This window comes from Pelecanus crispus, chromosome 5 (genome assembly GCF_030463565.1).
Source record: "Pelecanus crispus isolate bPelCri1 chromosome 5, bPelCri1.pri, whole genome shotgun sequence".
Taxonomy (NCBI): Eukaryota; Metazoa; Chordata; class Aves; order Pelecaniformes; family Pelecanidae; genus Pelecanus; species Pelecanus crispus.
This window is the reverse complement of record NC_134647.1, coordinates 10,076,087-10,095,222: the sequence shown is the minus strand read 5'-3', so window position 1 is coordinate 10,095,222 and position 19,136 is coordinate 10,076,087. Positions and strand designations below refer to the sequence as shown.

General features: G+C 39.1%; 1 protein-coding gene across 1 annotated transcript in view; it reads right to left on the bottom strand.

Annotated features, from left to right (window-relative positions):
* The window catches only part of DPP10 (dipeptidyl peptidase like 10), a 250,190-nt gene that overhangs the window by 40,255 nt on the left and 190,799 nt on the right, over positions 1-19,136 (bottom strand). Inside the window, exons 8-10 of the mRNA XM_075710366.1 lie at positions 13,442-13,562; positions 7,752-7,906; positions 4,576-4,673 (exon numbers count right to left, since the gene is read on the bottom strand). Of these exons, the coding sequence (XP_075566481.1) occupies positions 4,576-4,673; positions 7,752-7,906; positions 13,442-13,562 (374 nt within the window). The remainder of the gene's footprint in view (positions 1-4,575; positions 4,674-7,751; positions 7,907-13,441; positions 13,563-19,136) is intronic.

Sequence of the window (19,136 nt, the reverse complement as noted above, 5' to 3'; positions counted from 1 at the left end):
ACGTTATCTATGCATACATTGATGTATGTGCTGCAGTTTTCTTCTGAGGCTAAGCCACAGGTATTTGGTTGGAAGGAGCTTTTCTAGCTTGCCTTTCCATGGGTGCTGGTGGCCACCATCCTATCCAGGCTAACAAGCTCTGCTCCCCATTTCCTTGCAGCCATGGGCCCAGGCCACCACCATCTTGGTAGCCCACTGACGCACTCTCATCGCCTCCCTGAATCCCGAAATTGGTTACGGGTGATGGACAGAGCAACCTCCCTCAGTCTGCTGGCCACGCTCCTCCCAGAGCAGGGTCCAGCCTTGGTGACAGTAAGCCTGCGCTGTTGCCTCCCATTCAGCCCCAAGCACAAACCCCTCGGCAGGACGGCTGGGCAGGCAGCTGGGTCCAGCCCCTGCTGACCCAGGGACTTGTCCTGGCCCACGTGCATTTCCTCCCGCTGAACAGGGAAGGGAATAATCAATAAATAGCTTGGCATTGTGTGGGAAAGCTTCAGCAAAATAAAGTATGTGAATATGTTTTTATCCTGTAGGCATTGGCTGAATAGATTACAGCCGTTTGCTATAAGGTATGATGGTGAATTAATCCTTTACATTAACCTTGTGAGATAGGTATTGCTATTGCCAAGTTACAGAAGAGGGGAGGGGCAGAAGCGTGACAGAAGTGACTAGACATAGCATATCTGAGACAAGCTGAAAGTAAACCCCAGTTTTCTCAACACCAAATTGCACACACCCCCATCTTACTCATTTCCAATTAGAATCAAATAAACTGTCTATTCCAAAGCAAGGCTCAGATAAAATGGCTGCCAGAAGTATAAAACCAACCCTTCTCGATTCAAAAGCTGATTTCAAACTAGTACATAAATATCCAAATGTTGGATGTTGTTGTTGATTTGGAAATGCGTGGATAATAAAAAAATTGGTGAGGCTTGTAAGAACATTATTTGAATTTATGCAAACTCAATTTCTTAAGTGTTCTAAGCTCCATTAAAAATATTAATTAAAATCAATAAAATTTATTTAAATTTGTCACACAAAGTCAAAAAGGTCTGACTGTATATCTCAGTCCCTTTAAAAGCAGGTATATATGAAATGAGAATGTGGACATTTAGCATTTTTTCAGGCATTTAAATACTACTAGAAAAAGTAAGAAAAAGGACTGACTTAATTTCTTATAGTGTGTTTTAAAACTACCTGGTCAGCAGTGGCCAGGAATAGTGCAGAGCCAATGCAGCTTGCTCACTGTGGCTGAGAATGGGGAAAGCAAACAGTGGATGACCCCCACGCTGAGTCTTTTGAGAGCCAATACACAGTTCTAGCAGAAAAATCTTTTCATTACATATGGAAGTACAGTTCGACTCTGATAACTCAACTGCAACTTCTTTCACGTGTTATTTCATGTTTTCTCTGTCTTAGCAATTTTCACTTTGGAAAAAGAAATGAAATTTTTCTGCCTGACAGGTCTAAATTCAAGCATCGGGTTTAAAAAATCAGCCTACATAATTTCTCAATATCATATTAATACCTTATATCTAAATATCACCAGTTACAAGGATTTTTCAGGTGTTCTAAGGTACAGTGGTTTGAACGGACCGCTCGCACACCATTATCGCTTTTTCAAGATCTGCAGCAGGGGTATAAGCTTTCCAACTGGAACTTCAGGAGCTAGCAGTGTACAGATGCACACATATTTCATCTTACATGTATATTGGCTTTCTAGGTCTAATGAAAAAAAACCCCTGCAGTACAAAATGAGGTTTGCCACTGAAGGAATCGTGTAATTGTACACATGGAATGGAAACACCAAGGGGGAAACAGTAATTGCACAGAATACAACCACATGTTTAAAGGAAGACTGACAGCCTTTTTGGGGCATTAACAGTGCACAGTAGATGGTAAATTTTTCCACAGAGTAAAACTTTCAGGAGTAAATTTACAAATGTTATTGCTATCTTTATATCAGAATAACCTGAACAAAACTTGGGAAATATTACCAAGCACCTTTATAGAATCACTGCAAGAAGTAAATGAAGTCAGAACATTCAATTTATTCAATCTTACATCAAGTTCCCAGATGCCCTAAAAATCAAAGAAACGGTTTTCTGCCTTCAGAGGTCCTGCACTGCACACAATCTGGGGAGAGTTGAGAATCTGAATGCTACTTTTTGTGGTTATAAACAACAGAAGCCCCTTTCCCTACTCATTTGTGTGGCTTCTCTGCATAGGAGTGAATCTCTCCTGTAATAGCAGTTGGTTATGACTTGTACAATATGTATTTCCAAAATGTTTCTGCCCTGAAAGATCCATAAAACTATATATGATAGTGTCTCATTCCATTTAATCTGAAAGACTCCCATGACCTATTTACTAATGACTCCGTAATGAATGGATTAGAAAGGTACTGAAAAAACCTGACTGCTAAAAGTAGCTACGACTTTTATTAAAAAAGCCAATACTTCAAAAAACACCTCCCAACCATTACAAACTCCAAAGATTTCCACTCTAGAAAGGCCTGATCAAAGCTCATTCTTCATACCTCTCTATGTATTCATATATGGATATATATGGATTGATGACCAGTGTGATGACTGACTGCTACTCAAATTCAGAGTCAGAATGCAAGATTTACAGTATACTTGGCTGACAACTATGTAATTTTTCTAAGTTTTATAGCACAAACACTATACCTTAATAGCTAAAATTAAGATGAAACTAAGTTTTTTCCAGGTTAAAATATTTTTACTCTGTCTTCTGTTACAGCAGCAAACCAGAATTTTAAACATGAATATTACTTCAATTAAACAGCAACAATATCTTTATCAAGGACTCAAAAATCTGGTAAAGATGCCCTTTAAGGCTCACAAGAGAAATTCCACCAATTAAGCTACTACTAACCTTCAGCTTCAAGATGCAAAAAAGGTTTTAAGATACCAATATTCATTCATTTGATTCTACTTTTATTTTCAGTCTGCTGGGGAGGAAGAATGAATCTGAAAAATCTAGAGTGAAACCATAACATCTGAACAACATTTTCAAGATTTTTTTTTTCCTTGGGGATTTACACATTGCTTTCTCATTTCACTTCTTCATGCCTTCTGACATTTAAAGGACAATTTTAATGCTGTTTAAGAGAGTTAAGATGCTAATCTTGATGGCAAAGAAACTCTTTCAAATCTTACACTATCACTTAAATTAATGAAGGGTTAGCAAGCAGCAGGAGATTTTATTATGTTTTTCAGTAGTGGCCCATCAACAGAAAGAAAATATTTCTAAAAGCACAAAGTTGTTCCTTTCACTAACACAATCATCAGCCATTCCAGCTGACATAAATAATTGCAAGACATAATTCACTATTAAATTATTCCTGCACTAAATTAGGGTACCTCAATTTGTGTAGAAAAGAGCTACACCAGCTTAAAATTGGTTGCAATGGCTGTGAATCAGTGCCCATGTTAACATCCTGATTGTTTTGGGAATAATTACCAAAAAATCTTTTGGGTTTTGTAGAAACTGCAAAACCAGCAACTATATTCAGAGGGGTTTTTTTAGTGAGAGGTAGCTTTATGGTTGCCAGTCCTTCCCATGTCTTTCCCTATCTGAAAATGCCCTGAGTGAAGAGAGGACGTTGCATTTCCCTGGCCCTTAGACTGCAGCCAGATCTGGACTGTGGCAACTCTTTTATTATTAGTAGTACCTATATTATATAATAATTTAGCGTTAGAACATCATTAACATGTGCGCTGAAACCACAATGGGAATTTGATCAATACAACTGTAATTCTACAAACTGGAAGACGCATATGGGAAGGGATGAAAATTTTCTTCTCCTTAAACAAAAGTTTCAAGGCACCTCAAAGTGATGACAGGTAATTGGGAGCTCAGCTTAAGGTAGTAACTTTAGCAGGAAATCCACCGGTTGCAGCCAGACCTCACTTCCTCAGCCCCAAAGTCAAAGGGACTGTTAAATTAGTTCAGTGGTTCTGAAGCAGTTTCTCCCAAAAAACACACCACCACCCTTCTTAGTCTATGTGATGTGGTGGCACCACATCTCACCTTCTCTCACCTCACAGCACCTGTCAGCCGTGATGAGAAACGAAACCTCCCGTAACCTACTGGATTTGAAAAGTTCAGAATATTTCTCTCTAAATGAGGGAACACCCTGATTACGTGTTCTGTGCATTTGTAATACGCTTCTATATTCTGCAACCTCATTTCAGAAACTGAAAGCAACAAGTTGGCACACAGCAAGGAAAGGCTGGGAGTGAATGCAGTAACGACCTCAGAAACAGGGCAGCGTTCAGCCCCTTTGACCATAGCTTAGGATTCTTAATTTCATATACTTCAAGTAAATTGGAGCTTCTCAGGACATCGGACATAAGCAAATACCAGATCCCTGTGATTTTTAGAGGCGCATCAATCCAATACAGCTGTATTTTATTTTATCATCATTATTTTCAGCCATGGGGATGGAGATCAAAGATAAGCGTTGTGCTGATGTAAAAAGGCAATGTTTAGCCTGAGAGACAGTCAGGTTAAATTAAACATGAGTTTCAAAGCAATTAAATTATATACCTTGATTTAAAGCTGTCAGGTGGCATCAGTTCCAGTGTATGTGCTGGTCCATACAGATTAACTACAAACAGCTTTATTGTTGGGTTTGTTTGACCTGCCTTTGAAAAAAAGAAAGAGCGAGCTTCAGAGGCACTGAATCAGTGACAGCTAAATAGAATCACTCATTAACATAATTCAGTATCTTTATAATAATGAGACATTAATACAATTTAAAAATCTTAAATTTTAAAAAATAATTTTACATCCATATAAATTACACAGATAAAAATATGAAGTATTAGTTGAGTAATTACGACACTGCCTTTACGGATGGCAGACCTTCCCATGCAGAGCAAGGGACTAACGCTAGAAGTGGTTTGGCCCAGATCAGTAAAGTCAGCTGCAAAAACATAGCCAGTTCCTAAACCAGCAGTTAAACCCAGCCTCCAGCCAAGTCTTTTCCAGACACTATTGTTCCTTCTTCCAAAAGGATGTCCTATATCTGGGATAACATTCCTCCTCTTCCTCCTCTTTCTTTACCATTTTCCCCCAGTCTTCCTTCCCTGGCTTGCTGAGATGGAAACCTCTATTTTTGGCACTGTTCAGGACCCAGCTGCTTTGGCAGGCCAGCTCTAAGAGAAACAAAATGCTTCTTGTTGCAAAAGGGGAATAAAATGGCAGTTTGATATATATCCACTGGGAAGAGCGTGGTAAGTCCTGAAGATCTACAGGGAGGTGGGACTTCTCCTCCTCCCGGTAACACAGCTCGTACTAAGGGAGGTTCCTGATATGAAGAGAAAGGACTGGCGATAAATAAGGCAAGGCTCTGCAGGGTGGAAAGGAGATGCTGCTAGTCCCATCCCCCTGTCCCAGCCATATCACATTCAAGCTTCTTTTTTATGTCCATCACGGCAGTCACACAACACTATATAGCATCCTTGGGATGGGGGGGTGTGAAAAGCTCTTCTCTCAATGGGGTTGACTGCTTTTTAATATTGGAAGCACAAGGTAAAATCACTGATTCTACAGATTTAATCATAATATACTACAAAGCTGTATATCTGGCTCTTCACAGGGGTATTTAGAAATGCAAAATAGCTTGGCTGAAATACACCCACAAATTCCCTTTAAGAATTGGACATGTCAAAATATAGTCTGAGTGGCATGGGGACAAGGAAGTGGTATTTGTGTATTTTTACTAGTGCTAAAAAAAAGTTTTGAAAATGGATTGAATTAGACTTGTGGAATTTTTTTTTTTTTCTTCATAAAAACTTTTACATTTGCCTCAAAAGAAATGTGGTCTTTCAAAGCCATCCTTGGCATGAACACAGCTTACACAAATGCAAAACTGTGGAAGAAAACCACTGAAAGATCAAGTCACAACTGCAGTCTCCTTATAGCCTTTGAACCTTATGTTGACTGCATAGCGGTATCCAAGTACTCTCACTGGGAGGGCTGTCATGAGTAACTACTACCCAGCATGAGTATGGGTTGTAGAGAGCCACCCTAAAGCACACCTTCACAGTGGGCATGGCCGGGTCTGTGCTAGCCCCCGAACTTGAAGCGCAGAAGCACAGCACTACCCTAGCTCTGCCATCAGCAGCCCTGCTCCGGACGTGGCAGAGGGGTCTGCGGCACGGCACTGCCCACCGCAGTTATTATTTAAATAGCTATTTAAATAGCTATTTAAATAGCATAAACTTTGTGGAGTACCCAAAACATTTGTTCAGTAGCGCAAGAACTCTTTACATTGAAATCCTACTTTGTTCTCAATGTATTTAACAAAATTTAAACTTCCTTTTTCACGTTTTTTTTGAAGAATACAGTCTGTGCATATGACACATACACAGATGCGCGTGTTTCAGTATTCACAAACACACGTGGGTTTCATTTTATTTTTTAATCATAGATACAATTTTCTTCGATGGTTTCATTCTATAATAAAGACCAAACCTTTTTTTTTAATCTCTGTTGCTATAACACAAGCTTCATTACCAATTAATGATGTTTAACGGGTAGCTAAATTGGCATTAAATGGAGACATTAAATAAAGATAATGTTTTTTCATTAATGAGATTACTGAAGTAGTGTTGTGTATCACTTTTATGCTGAATTGTTAATGAAATGGAATTACTCATTTCTTGTTTACAAAGCTGACTTTTAAAAATAGTCCTTACTTTTTAATTTGCTCTGTCACTGAAGGCCTTTTGCCAATGCAAGTATGTAAACTATCCTGAAAGTACTGTTACTTCTAGAGTATTATTTCATAGCACAAATACATTATATTTATATCACGCATATTATTGTTTCATAGTACCTGGTACAGTCTAACTGTCCACCCATCAAGAATAAAGGGTTATCACTAAAAAACAGTAGCAGGAATAGGGTAATATTTTCTAAAGCCCTCAATGAACTTCCCTTGAAACGTCAAAGGAGTACCACATACACGGACCTACACATCCTGTCAGAAAGGAACTCAGACACCTTGAAATTGCACGCAAGGGATGGATAAACTGGTAAGATGGAAGATAGTACCAGTGCTGGAGCTCAGCAAAAAATGAAGGCTAGGGAGGCACCAGAAAATGAGGAGCAATTTCGGACATTATCCCTGTCTGGGATGTTCTTTCACTTTCCAACACGAATCTAAAAATCCTTCTCTAAATCTTCTGAAACTCAGTGATAGCTCTATTTTTTTATAGATTTTTTTTTCTCATTTTGATAGCCAGGAAAAGATTTTACTGCACCTTATCTTATTCAAGGCCAGTCCATCACATTTATTAATAACAGCGTACTATACTGAGATCCATATAACTGCAATGGAACATGCCCTGCACTCTGCACACAGCGTGCATGACTCTGGTGCAGTTGTGACAGAATCTTTTTTTCTGTGCAGTCCTTCAAAACGTATTACCCTTCTCTCAGAAGTGGTGGATTGATTTTACCAAGCCATATATCAATGATGGAATTACTACGAATCAGTTTGTGTGTTGCTCCCTCACCCAATAGTTTCTTTCCAGTGAAGAAAGAAAACGTACTTTCTGAATGTACTACTGAAAAAAAATGTAATTAATATTTCCTGAAAAGCAACATGAACAAAATCAGCCTGTGTTACTGTCTAGAAACACTCCTTCCATATGGTTGAATACTATCACTGAACAACGAACAGGAGGCGGGGGTTGCACTCACACTCATCTTACCTTAGGATATGGGTACTGTTTTCCTTTTGGATATAGACCTCCAGTAAACCGGGGAATAACCATGTTCGGCACCAGAGAGTCATTTATGGTCAGGAACGCCAGTCTTTCACCGTCTGGAGACCACCAGTGGGCAATGTGAGAATGAAGAAGTTCCTCTGCAAAACCAGATCTCCTTAGGGTCCATAAAAATAACTATCACATAGTTTCCAACTCATTCAGTTTGCACTGATTTGTTCTTTCTGTGCCTACTTGAAATGCGTCTGTTATAATTTCCGTAATTTCACATTATCCTGAGTTGAATGTTTGGATAACAAGGCATATCGAAACACCAAACTTTAACCATTTTCCTCAAATGAATACTTTCACTGACATCAACAAATCATCTAAATGTGAAAGGTGATTGTAACTGCCATATGTTTAGTTCTATTGCATTCCATTAGATGTGTTTAATTAATTTTTAAATTATTTGGATTATTTTAACAGACAGGTTTTTTAGGATTGTCAATCCTTTTTTTTCTTTTAATATAAAATTTTAGTATGCCCAATTTCTCTGAGCTGTGGCACCTGGTAACATGAAGATTCTCACACAGTGATGTTTATGTAATCATTTTTGAAGTGCAATATTTTGGCTTTCTTGCTTCAGTCTAATGGTCAGCTTTAATTCTTAGAAAGTTCAGTTTTTCTGCAATATAACTTTTTGAAAATGCAAACAAACCTTTTTATCTTTATGCAAATTTTATTTGATTTCCAAATGAAAGTAATTCTCAAAAATGTCATGCAATGTTTTCTTACATGTATTGTCCTTGCATTTCATATTAGAAAGAAACAAAACAGAAACGGCCATAGAAGCAGCACCCAGACTCCTGGAATCCCAGTAACGCAGCTCCCAACCAATTCCAAATTCACCCTGTACAGGTCTTCTGTCTTCCACTTGTGAAAAGACTTAGATGTTTTTCATTACATATTTGATATGTTGACTTGTTTGGTAAGCATTTTGTAACAAAATTTGAAGAATTTGGCTGGAAAACTAATTGAGAACAGCATACTGACAGGAACAAAGGCCTGACTGCATACCTAATCTAAGAGCCTACCTACAAAACTACTTAAATTGTCAATGGAGACTCTCCAAGATGCTAATCAGATTCTGAAAGTTTTGAAGTGGCTTAATGGGTTGAATTATCTAGGGTTAGGTGCAATGAAGTTGGGACCCATATTCAAAGTCATATATTCTGGGCCATGCTTCTCTCCCTGGCTGGATAACTAAAACCTTTTACACAGGAGAACAGCAGAGAATGAATGGTGAATATCAGACAGCAAAAATCACAGTATCGCTTGTTTTAAAATTTTACTGTTTGCATTCAAACAAGGTTATTCACACATAGAAAAGCTATTCCCAAATGCGTGTATAAGGTTAAAAGTGCTAATAACAAACTCATGCAAATGATAAAAGAAAACAAATGAGGTCAAAAGGAGAAACAGTTCTGAATTCAACTGAAAACCTTTTAACTTAATCCGGACAATATTCAGCCTGCTCAGCTTCTGATGCTATTAAAAACACTACTGAAAGTAGAGGACTGCTCTGACTTGAACAATGGTTAATGGGAAAGAAGCAGTATATTCATTCATGGCAACAGATTGTGGTCCTCCAACATGTACAGACAGAATTCCCTTTCACCCTGACTTTAATTACGTATATTGTGGAGAAGAGCCCACTGCCTGCCTGCCTGCATCCCTAGGAACCCAAGGAGTCCTCTGTAAGTCAGGAAATGCAACTGCTACTTGGGCCAGGGATTAAGAAACCAGGAAAAAAATGGGCAAAACCACTTAAGGAAGGCTTTAGGACATACATCAGGAGGAAGGCTTTGGGATGAATATCACTTCCCAGACCATTTCAGGAACTTTCTAGTCCCAGACTAGACAGACACCTTTTGCTTTTCCTTCTCATGACAATGGTACGTGTATAGCTGTAGAGACAGGGAATAAGAACAAACGGGGGTGGTAGCTGATGTGGAGGTGTAAGATATTTGGACAAATACACCTGGCTTCCTTTTCAAAATGAAGCAGCAGTGGCCTTTTTGAAAATCAGCCCTGTATGAGACCTATGCATCCCTGCCTTCACAGGCAAAAAACACCCACAGCACATATGAAGAGGTCTGTGTTTTGCTGTCAGCTAAAGAAGTTCTGTGAAGCTTTAAAGCCTTTCAGTCCCCAAATATTAATAAAATGTGTCTGTAGGAAGGATGGGCACACACAGAGAAGCAGGAGCATAAGCTCAGACAAACATCATTGCCACTATTGTCCTAGCTGCTCCTGTTCTTTCCAAGTTACCCCATTTTCTTTTTCTGTTCATCATGAAATATTTGCAGCTTAAAGGAACAATCATTTGTTTTATCAACAGCTTTGTTGATCTTTAAAACAAATGAAGTTATAAAAAATCCACATCAAACTCTTCCAGATACTGTTTCTGAGATACATAGGTAAGCTGAAATATATATTAAAAAAAAGCATATTGGCATGTTTCAAATAAAATTAATTAGTTTTGATTCTCTTTAGTTCCTAAATGTAGATCTCATGCAGAGGTCCAAATCATATAAACCCCCGATATTTCTTCCATCAAAATATGTCTTAAAGTTCTGTCTGTATAATAGACCCCCCTTAGATGGGGCCTACTCCATAAAATGCCTGGCAAATGCCAGAACTGATCAGTTGCATTAGGTAACCTTTTGTGGTTCCTTCCAACCTGAATGACATAGACAGTGGGATCGAGTGCACCCTCAGCAAGTTTGCAGTTGACACCAAGCTGAGTGGTGCAGTTGACACGCCAGAAGGACAAGATGTCATCCAGAGGGACCTGGACAAGCTGGAGAGGTGGGCCTGTGTGAACCCCATGAGGTTCAACAAGGCCAAGTGCAAGGTCCTGCACCTGGGACGGGGCAACCCCCGGTATCAATACAGGCTGGGGGATGAAGGGATTGAGAGCAGCCCTGCGGAGAAGGGCTTGGGGGTACTGGTGGATGAAAAGCTGGACATGAGCCGGCAATGTGTGCTTGCAGCCCAGAAAGCCAACCCCATCCTGGGCTGCATCAAAAGCAGCGTGGCCAGCGGGGCGAGGGAGGGGATTCTGCCCCTCTGCTCTGCTCTGGTGAGACCTCACCTGCAGCCCTGCGTCCAGCTCTGGGGCCCTCGGCACAAGAAGGACATGGACCTGCTGGAGCGGGGCCAGAGGAGGCCACAAAAATGATCCGAGGGCTGGAGCACCTCTCCTACGAGGCCAGGCTGAGGGAGTTGGGGTTGTTCAGCCTGGAGAGGAGAAGGCTGCGAGGAGACCTTATTGCGGGCTTGCAGTACTTAAAGGGGGCCTACAGGAAGGATGGGGGCAATCTTTTTAGCAAGGCCTGTTGTGACAGGACAAGGAATAATGGATTTAAACTAAAGGAGGGTAGATTTAGACTAGACATAAGAAAGAAATTTTTTATAATGAGGTTGGTGAAGCAGTGGCACAGGTTGCCCAGCGAGGTAGTGGAGGCCCCATCCCTGGAAATACTCAAGGTCAGGTTGGACGGGGCTCTGAGCACCCTGGTCTGGTTAAAGCTGTCCCTGCTCACTGCAGGGGGTTGGGCTAGGTGATCTCTAAAGGTCCCTTCCAACCCAAAGCATTCTATGATTCTATGAATTATCCTATGATATCCTTATGATCCTTTGCAGACTAGGAAGGAATGTTTAAACATTAATAGAAACCTTGGAAGTGGGTAATTATCATACACAGGCACTTACATGGCGAAAAGATGAAAACTACCATACTAATTTCAGAGTTTATTTGGGCAGAGATATTAAAAAATATCTACGTGAGCTATCTGCTCATAACTACTGAAATCCCAGGAGGAATGGATAGACCATTTCTAAGGGCCCCACTGAAGTTTCTTGCTATATGCTGTAACACCATTCCTACGAAACACTCTGCCCTGCAAACTCTTCATACCACTCTGCCCTGCAAACTCCACATATGAGAAGCTGTATACTTCAGGTAACTTAAGTATTTAACACTGAGTTATTTATCTATAGTGAGTCCCATAGAAAGAATAACTGAAATGTGTACTAATTTTAAGCTCTTATATCAAGCTGGATAATCTACTCCCATTTTTTTATTTACTATAATGTTAAAACCTTTGGGTGCAGAGAGAAATATCCTATGGTACTATGCAGAAGACTGCTTAGAAGCCAGAGGATATCACAGACTGATCTGTCCCCTACTCCATTTTGGCACTGCTTTCCAGCAATAGCAAGTTTTCCAGGAGTGTAGCCCGGGCTGATTTAAGCAAAAGCAGCAGCCACTGTTGAGGTAACACTATGACAGTTTTAGATCTTGTCAAAACACTCAAATTGGATTCAAGCATGTTCTTAAAGTCAAGCACAATGTTACTGCCTGGCTTGAGGGGCTGGAGTCTCTTGTGAGTCATGCTAACACACAGCACACCAACCACCATGGAGGCTGAAACAGAGACACTGATTTAAAAATAAGTGAGGCACCAGGCAGTATCATCTTTGATCACCTTTCGCCATGTATCCAGCAGTAAAAAAGAAAACGTAGCTGTCCTGGTTTCGGCTGGAATAGAGTTAATTTTCTTCTTAGTAGCAGGCATAGTGCTGTGTTTTGGATTTAGGATGAGAAGAATGTTGATAACACACTGATGGTTTAGTTGTTGCTAAGTACTGCTCATGCTAGTCAAGGACTTTTCAGCTTCCCAGGTTCTGCCAGGTGCACAAGAAACTGGGAGGGGGCACAGCCAGAATAGTTGATCCAAACTGACCAAAGGGTTATTCCATACCATATGGTGTCATGCTCAGTATATAAACTGGGGGGGGTTGGCCAGGGAGGAGCGATGGCTGCTCAGGAACTGGCTGGGTATCGGTCGGCGGGTAGTGAGCAATTGCATTGTGTATCACTTGCTTTGCATATTAATATTATTATTATCATTATTACATTGTTATTATTATCATTACTATTTTACTTTATTTCAATTATTAAACTGTTCTTATCTCAACCCAGGAGTGTTTCTCACCCTTACTCCTTCAATTCTCTCCCCCATCCCATCGGGGGGGGAGCATGGTGCTGAGTTGCTGGCTGGGGCTAAACCACGACCGTAGCCAATTCTGCTTCTATGCTACGATTCTTCTGTGCCTTCTTCTATTAGGATGTTTTAACTGTAAATAGACTGGCACTGTTGTTCACACAAGCAACAAACTGAGTCCTTTCCCTCCTCACTTGCATCGTAAACCCAGAATACCTCCAAAGGTATGAATGGAGTTATTCTAGATAAGCAAAACCTACAGGGTGTTTAGATTTATTTGAATAGCTCTGGTTGAAATGCCAGCCCCACTGAAGTTGGTAGTAAAATCCCACATCAAGATTTCACCACTATAGCATTTTTTACATAGTACCTAGTGTTCATACTACATTTGATACATTCTGGTTGAAAATAAATTCCTTTCTCAGAAAATATTGTTATATGCAAAACAGCAGTCAATACAAAGTACGAATAGATACAAAAGCAATCTTGCAAGAAAATGAGAAGGCAAAGAAGCAAAAACAACCTTAGATAGCATTTTCTGAAATGAATAGATTTGTGCTGTTGGGTCTGTACAAGAACCTCTCATCTGTTTTAATAAACAGATATATTTGTCCGGCTTACCTTCATATAACCAGTCTGCAATTCCATTAAAAATAATTCCTTCTTTTCCTGAAGATGTCAGGCGCAATGAGCTACTCTTTACATCAGGCTGATAGTAGATGTTATTTTCAAAAATATAAATCTGGATGAGGTAAGAGGGATGGAGAGAAAAAAGAACATTTTGGTAGGTATAAATGAATGTTCAGCAATGAGTGCATAATTTCCTCAGGCTCAGAACAGTCTACAGAATAATTCAGCATGAGAGCACTGGCTTCATATTTCCTTTTATTATCCATTTGGACAAACTGAGCAAACTTTTAATACTTATGCCAAACCAAATTCTTCCTTTGAAATTGTCTTCCCAGTTGAAATGTTTCTATTCACTTTAAGAAATATTATTACATTCCTCAGACTCATACAGGAGACAAGTTTTATAACAGTTGAATAGGTCAAGGAATTTTCCATTAATTCCATTCTATCTAATAAAATCATCTGTTTTTCTAGCTGTGAAATTAGACAGACTTCTGCAAGTACATCCAGCACAGTACATACATCACAAATGTAAGCCACAGCTTTATGTCATGGTGTGAGAACATACTGGAAAAGCAAAAATAAATAGCAGACTGCCGTTAACTTTCCTCACCTTGCTGACATTATTTCTGACTTTGACACGCAAACATTTTACCTCAACTGTGCTATATAAATGCCCTTTATTTTCAAGTCTAGGCTCCTCCTCCTTCTCCTGTGAGTAACAGACTAGGCAGACAGGCCTTTCCTCCTTCACTGCCACTTCTCAGCCTTGTCTGTTTTTCTTTCCCTGCTCACTTTGTTGCAAAGGATTTCAAGTTCACTCATTTTGTGTGTGAGCTCCAGGCTCTGTGACAAAGTACAATAAAAGAAAGATAAAGGCCAAAAAAAACCAAAACAAAAAAAAAAAAAAAAGAAAGAAAAAAAGAAAAAAAAGACTCTGGAGGAATATGGGGATGGCCAAAAGGGCAGGAGACAAATACAGTGATGATGAGGAAGACTTATGACATAGAAATTCTTATGTACTCAGATGTATGCCACAACGGGCTATATTTCTCCCATCAGCCAGGAGACCTTTGAGTGCTTCACTGCAACACAATTTAGGTACGTGTTGTCCCAAACTTCTTCATTGGCACTATTTTTCCTAGTGCAGGTTAATAAGAAACAAACATCAGAGACACTAACAAGCCAAAGGCTACACATGGGTATAAAAAGCAGAACCACAGTTAGTAGCATTTCCCATAATAATGCTCTTAATCCTTTTTGTCTGTACTCCTGCATACCCCATTTTCCTGAGTTGTCAATGCCTGTGACTAGACTCTCATTTCAGCTATAATCGCCTTGGAGTTGTAGCCTTTTTCTTTGCTTTATCGTTAAAGTACAATGGCCACATATGTGCTTGAACAGCTTAACAATGGAATCAACTTAGTGTCAATATTATGCACCTAATTTGATTCACGCTAAGAAAATGCAGCTAGCAGCACTAGAGAAGCAACACACAATAGAAATTTTTGGATCATGATTTCATCAATGTACGTGGATATACGGAGTCTCAGGGACTGCTAAGATGAAGTAAATATATTTCCACCAAAGACCATTTAAAAAGCCTAGTCATTTATCATTCTTTCATACTTCTGTGATAAACGACTTATGGGAAAATACTAACCAGAGGACAAAGTATTATTATCACTATTACTGCTGTTCTCTTTGCTTCTAAACTACCATCTGAAATAGATTTCCCTGTGAGTCCCCAAACTAATGGCATTTCTTGATTTTTAACAGTAGCCACTTCATGATTTCTGCTGCACAAAGCAATAAAGCTGAGTTTTTTCATACCATGAGCAATGCAATGATTTTAAGCATTACTGGGAATCAAGGGTGACTTGGAACAAAGTTCTTTATGGTCAGAAATTCAAAACTTGGCAGTGAGTTCAAAACTGAAGTAAAAATAGTTCATCCAGTTTGAATAATCCAAAATGTACTGACCAGTAATTACATTTATAGTTTTATAAATAATATTTGGTACAGTTGAGAATTTATGGGAAGCTGATGTATGACCCAGCATTAACACCAAGAGAACACAAGGATTAGAGAAAGCTGGACATATCAAGCTTTTGAAATAATTAACAACAAGCACTTCTTGCCATTTCATAGTAAAAATGTACTTTATTTTCTAAGGTGAAGGAAACAAATACAAGTAATAACAAGGCATGGTTAATCGCTTACCCAATTAAAAAAAAAAAAAAATTTAGCCAAGTACTTGCTATTTAAGTGAACAAAAAATATTCCTATCAGACTAAATTACAGATAGCGTAAGTAATAGAAACCACTCTATTGACTATTGCTTAGTAAGAGGCAATTCTTCCCGTTGACAACCTCTTCTTATACAAACAACTGCTTTCAGGAGATTACAAAAAAAAAAGCCTACTTGATCAAATGATTCTACTTTATTTAAACTTCTTTAATGAAATGAGCTCAATCTAATTCAGTTTTGAAGATCAGAAGTATCATTTTTGCTTCTCTCCCCCCTTTTCAGGCCATTTGTATTTTTAATGGTGTAGATACCTGTAGTGTCTACTCTCTGCAATGAAAAACTTTCATTTAAAGCCATCATTGCCAGTCAAAGTACAGGATTAAGAACTACTTGTTTTATGACTGAACCTTGAAAAGGTCTTTAATCCTGTTATTACTAGTTAGCAGGCATCGCTAATTCCATTTGACACATTTCAGATAAGTAAATATCTCAGAAGGAATACTCACTGTTGTGCCACTGATTGCCGGCTTTCTTGGCTTTATTCCCCATTCATTTCCTAAAGCAGCTTCGTCTCCATCCTCAACCAGTTCTCAGCCACCCTCTGAACATCCCCACAATCCTCTTAGTCTACTCTGTCATCTGAAGTTTCCCTTCTCTCCTCATTGCTTGTGGCACATGTTCTTTCAACTTGGAAAGCTAGCCCAAAGAACAATTTTTTTCTTGAACGTATGGATTGGAACATTTTTAAGTTCTTGAAAAACTTCAAAGACACCCAGCAGCTCTCTCCCTAGCAAGCCTCAAGCTCATGGCTTACCTTAATTTATCATTAAAAATTATGAATTTATGTTCCTTTGCAAAACATTTATGAAATACACCCGCTCCTGTTCCTCCATGTAACTAAACAGCATGTAAATGCACATCGATGATTTAGGGTTGGCACACTGGCAAGTATTGCTCTGCACTGCCTGCAGCATTTCGAAAGATCAATATCCTCATGCTTGAGGCTGTAAAACATCTTAGAAAGATTCATCATTATGGTTAGTCATTTGATCTCATCTATGATCTTGAATAGTTGTTATATTTCAGGAAGTGCCATTTTCTACATAAAGCCCACAGACTGCTGTTAGTACTGACAGGAATGGCATCGTGCCCATTTCCTACAATGCTGCTGCCTAAGCCCTGCAGTCAGGGCTGCGTTCCCCTCCATTCCTGACCGTGCCGAAGTGCTCATCTGTAATTAACTCCTTCACCTCTTGGAAATAAGGCCTTGGGAGTTAGAACGTTGATTTCTGCAGCAAAACAGGCAGCAGAGTTGTAACAGGAGTGACATTATTGTGAAGGCTACTAGTTGTGGCCTGAGAGGCTCTTTGCTTTGCTCTCTGTAAATCCAAGCTGTGGATTCCATTGAGCACAAGTACTTTGTGTAGCCACAAAAACTAATCTTCCATCTTACATTACTGCCAGAGCAACGCAGCCAAGAAAGACATTTCTAAAAGGCATACCCATTGTGAATTCTTCTTCCCAGTATAATATCTATATGGTACAAATGTACCTCATATGTAACTCTAAACCCACTGAAATTGTAATAATGACCACTTAAAATTAATTTTGTTCACAAGATTGTGACTAGATCTTGCTCGCTTTTGTCTAGCGTTTCAACACCCAACACTGACCATCAGCTAAGCGTCTTGGCTTTGTGCCCCTCTGAAATAGCTGAGACTAGAAGAAGCATGTGCACAACAACTATGGTTTTACCAGAGAGCAGTGAAGTGGGCTTTTTCTCCCCGGTTAGTCCTTGGCTCCTGTTTGCCTGCTGTGGCCACGACACCACTCCATGCTCCTCCTGCTGTCTGAGGTGGTGTCAACCGTGAAGTGACTTCCGGAGGAAAATGGACATTGGATTTATTTTATGTAGATTGTCATGAGTACACCAACTAAGAGCAGAAATGGAAACGTTCCTCAGCTGAAACATGCAAATCCTACATTAGGCACCAGAAGCAGAGGAAGTCCTTAAATATCACAGTCAAACTCTCCACTCCCTGCCAATCACCTAAGTTCCTTTTCTTTGGTTCATACATTTTTAGCTTTCCTGCTCAATTTAAACATTGCCACCAATGCTTTTTGGTGAAAACAGTATCTGTAGAAAACTCCTTACAGTTCTACTTTATGATGCATTAAACTATATTTCCAAGCTTTTATTTCAAAACCACAAAGACTAGATGGAAATTTTTATTTTTTAGGTGGCAGCTGCTGCTGATTAGTTGCAGTACAGCAACACATAGAAGCTGAATTTATGAGCCAAAGTTTGGTTTTTAAAATTCAGTGAAAGAAAGAGCAAGTGGCTGGGAGACAACTTGGACTACTACTTTTCCCACAACAGAGACTTAAACTCTCAAGTACTGTAAGGCAGACAGCAAGTCACGACACTGGGATAAGAATTATTGATCAAAACAAAAAATTATTCTTAGAGCAGAATCTTGCAAATACATGCGCCTAAAATCCTGACTCCAGCGAGTAAAATTAAACATGTGCCCAAAGGTTTCCAGGGTGGGGATTTCATCAGTTTGTACATTGTGTTTTGGGCAATGTCACATAAACCAAAAATTTCCCTTGCTAGTCTGTCTCCAGTCAGGTATCTGGGCGGAAGGAAAAGTAAAAGGGCTTTTCTTAGTATACACTTGGGTCTACTTACTACATCATAAGTACTAAAATGTTCGCTGTAACTACTGAATCTTCCAAAACTGCTAAAAGAGGAGTTCCTAACTGCGTATCAGACAGGTATTCTCATGAATACATCAGTGGCTTTGTGCCCAAAATGCTTTCACAGCTTTCAGGCATGACGATAAGAAAATAAATTGAAAAAGGCACAAAGTGGAACAAGGCTATCCTATCTTATATGAAAATTATTATTTTTTTAACCTCTTAACCACCTATTTCCCAAGTATTTTTAACGCATTTAAAATTATTTTTTAGCTAAGACCCTTAGCTAATAATGTTGTAAATGGGGATAAATATAAAAATCTGTGGCCTTCAAAAATATTTGACTTTTTGTTTTCTTAGAGATTTTGCACAGCTAATCACATCAAACCTGAAACCAAATGAAAAAAAAACCAAAGCATTTCTTTAATTATTTTATTAAGTATTTTCAAATTAATGAAAAACATCTGCAAGAATGTTTTGGATTAGTGAGAGATTAATTCTTGATAATGATCACATTTATTTCAACTGACTGCGAAGAATTTGAGGTTCTGCTTGCTCTAATGTTGCACTAATCCTTCCCCTTCTTCCACATCTGTCAGCCTCTAAACTATTTTTTCAAAAACCTTCTTCTAAATTAATTTCTTCCAAAACACTTATTTATCATTCGCAACATGTTTCATAATTACATGATTTTATTTCAGGCTGAGGTCTTAAGCAGAGCACCCAGTCCAAGCA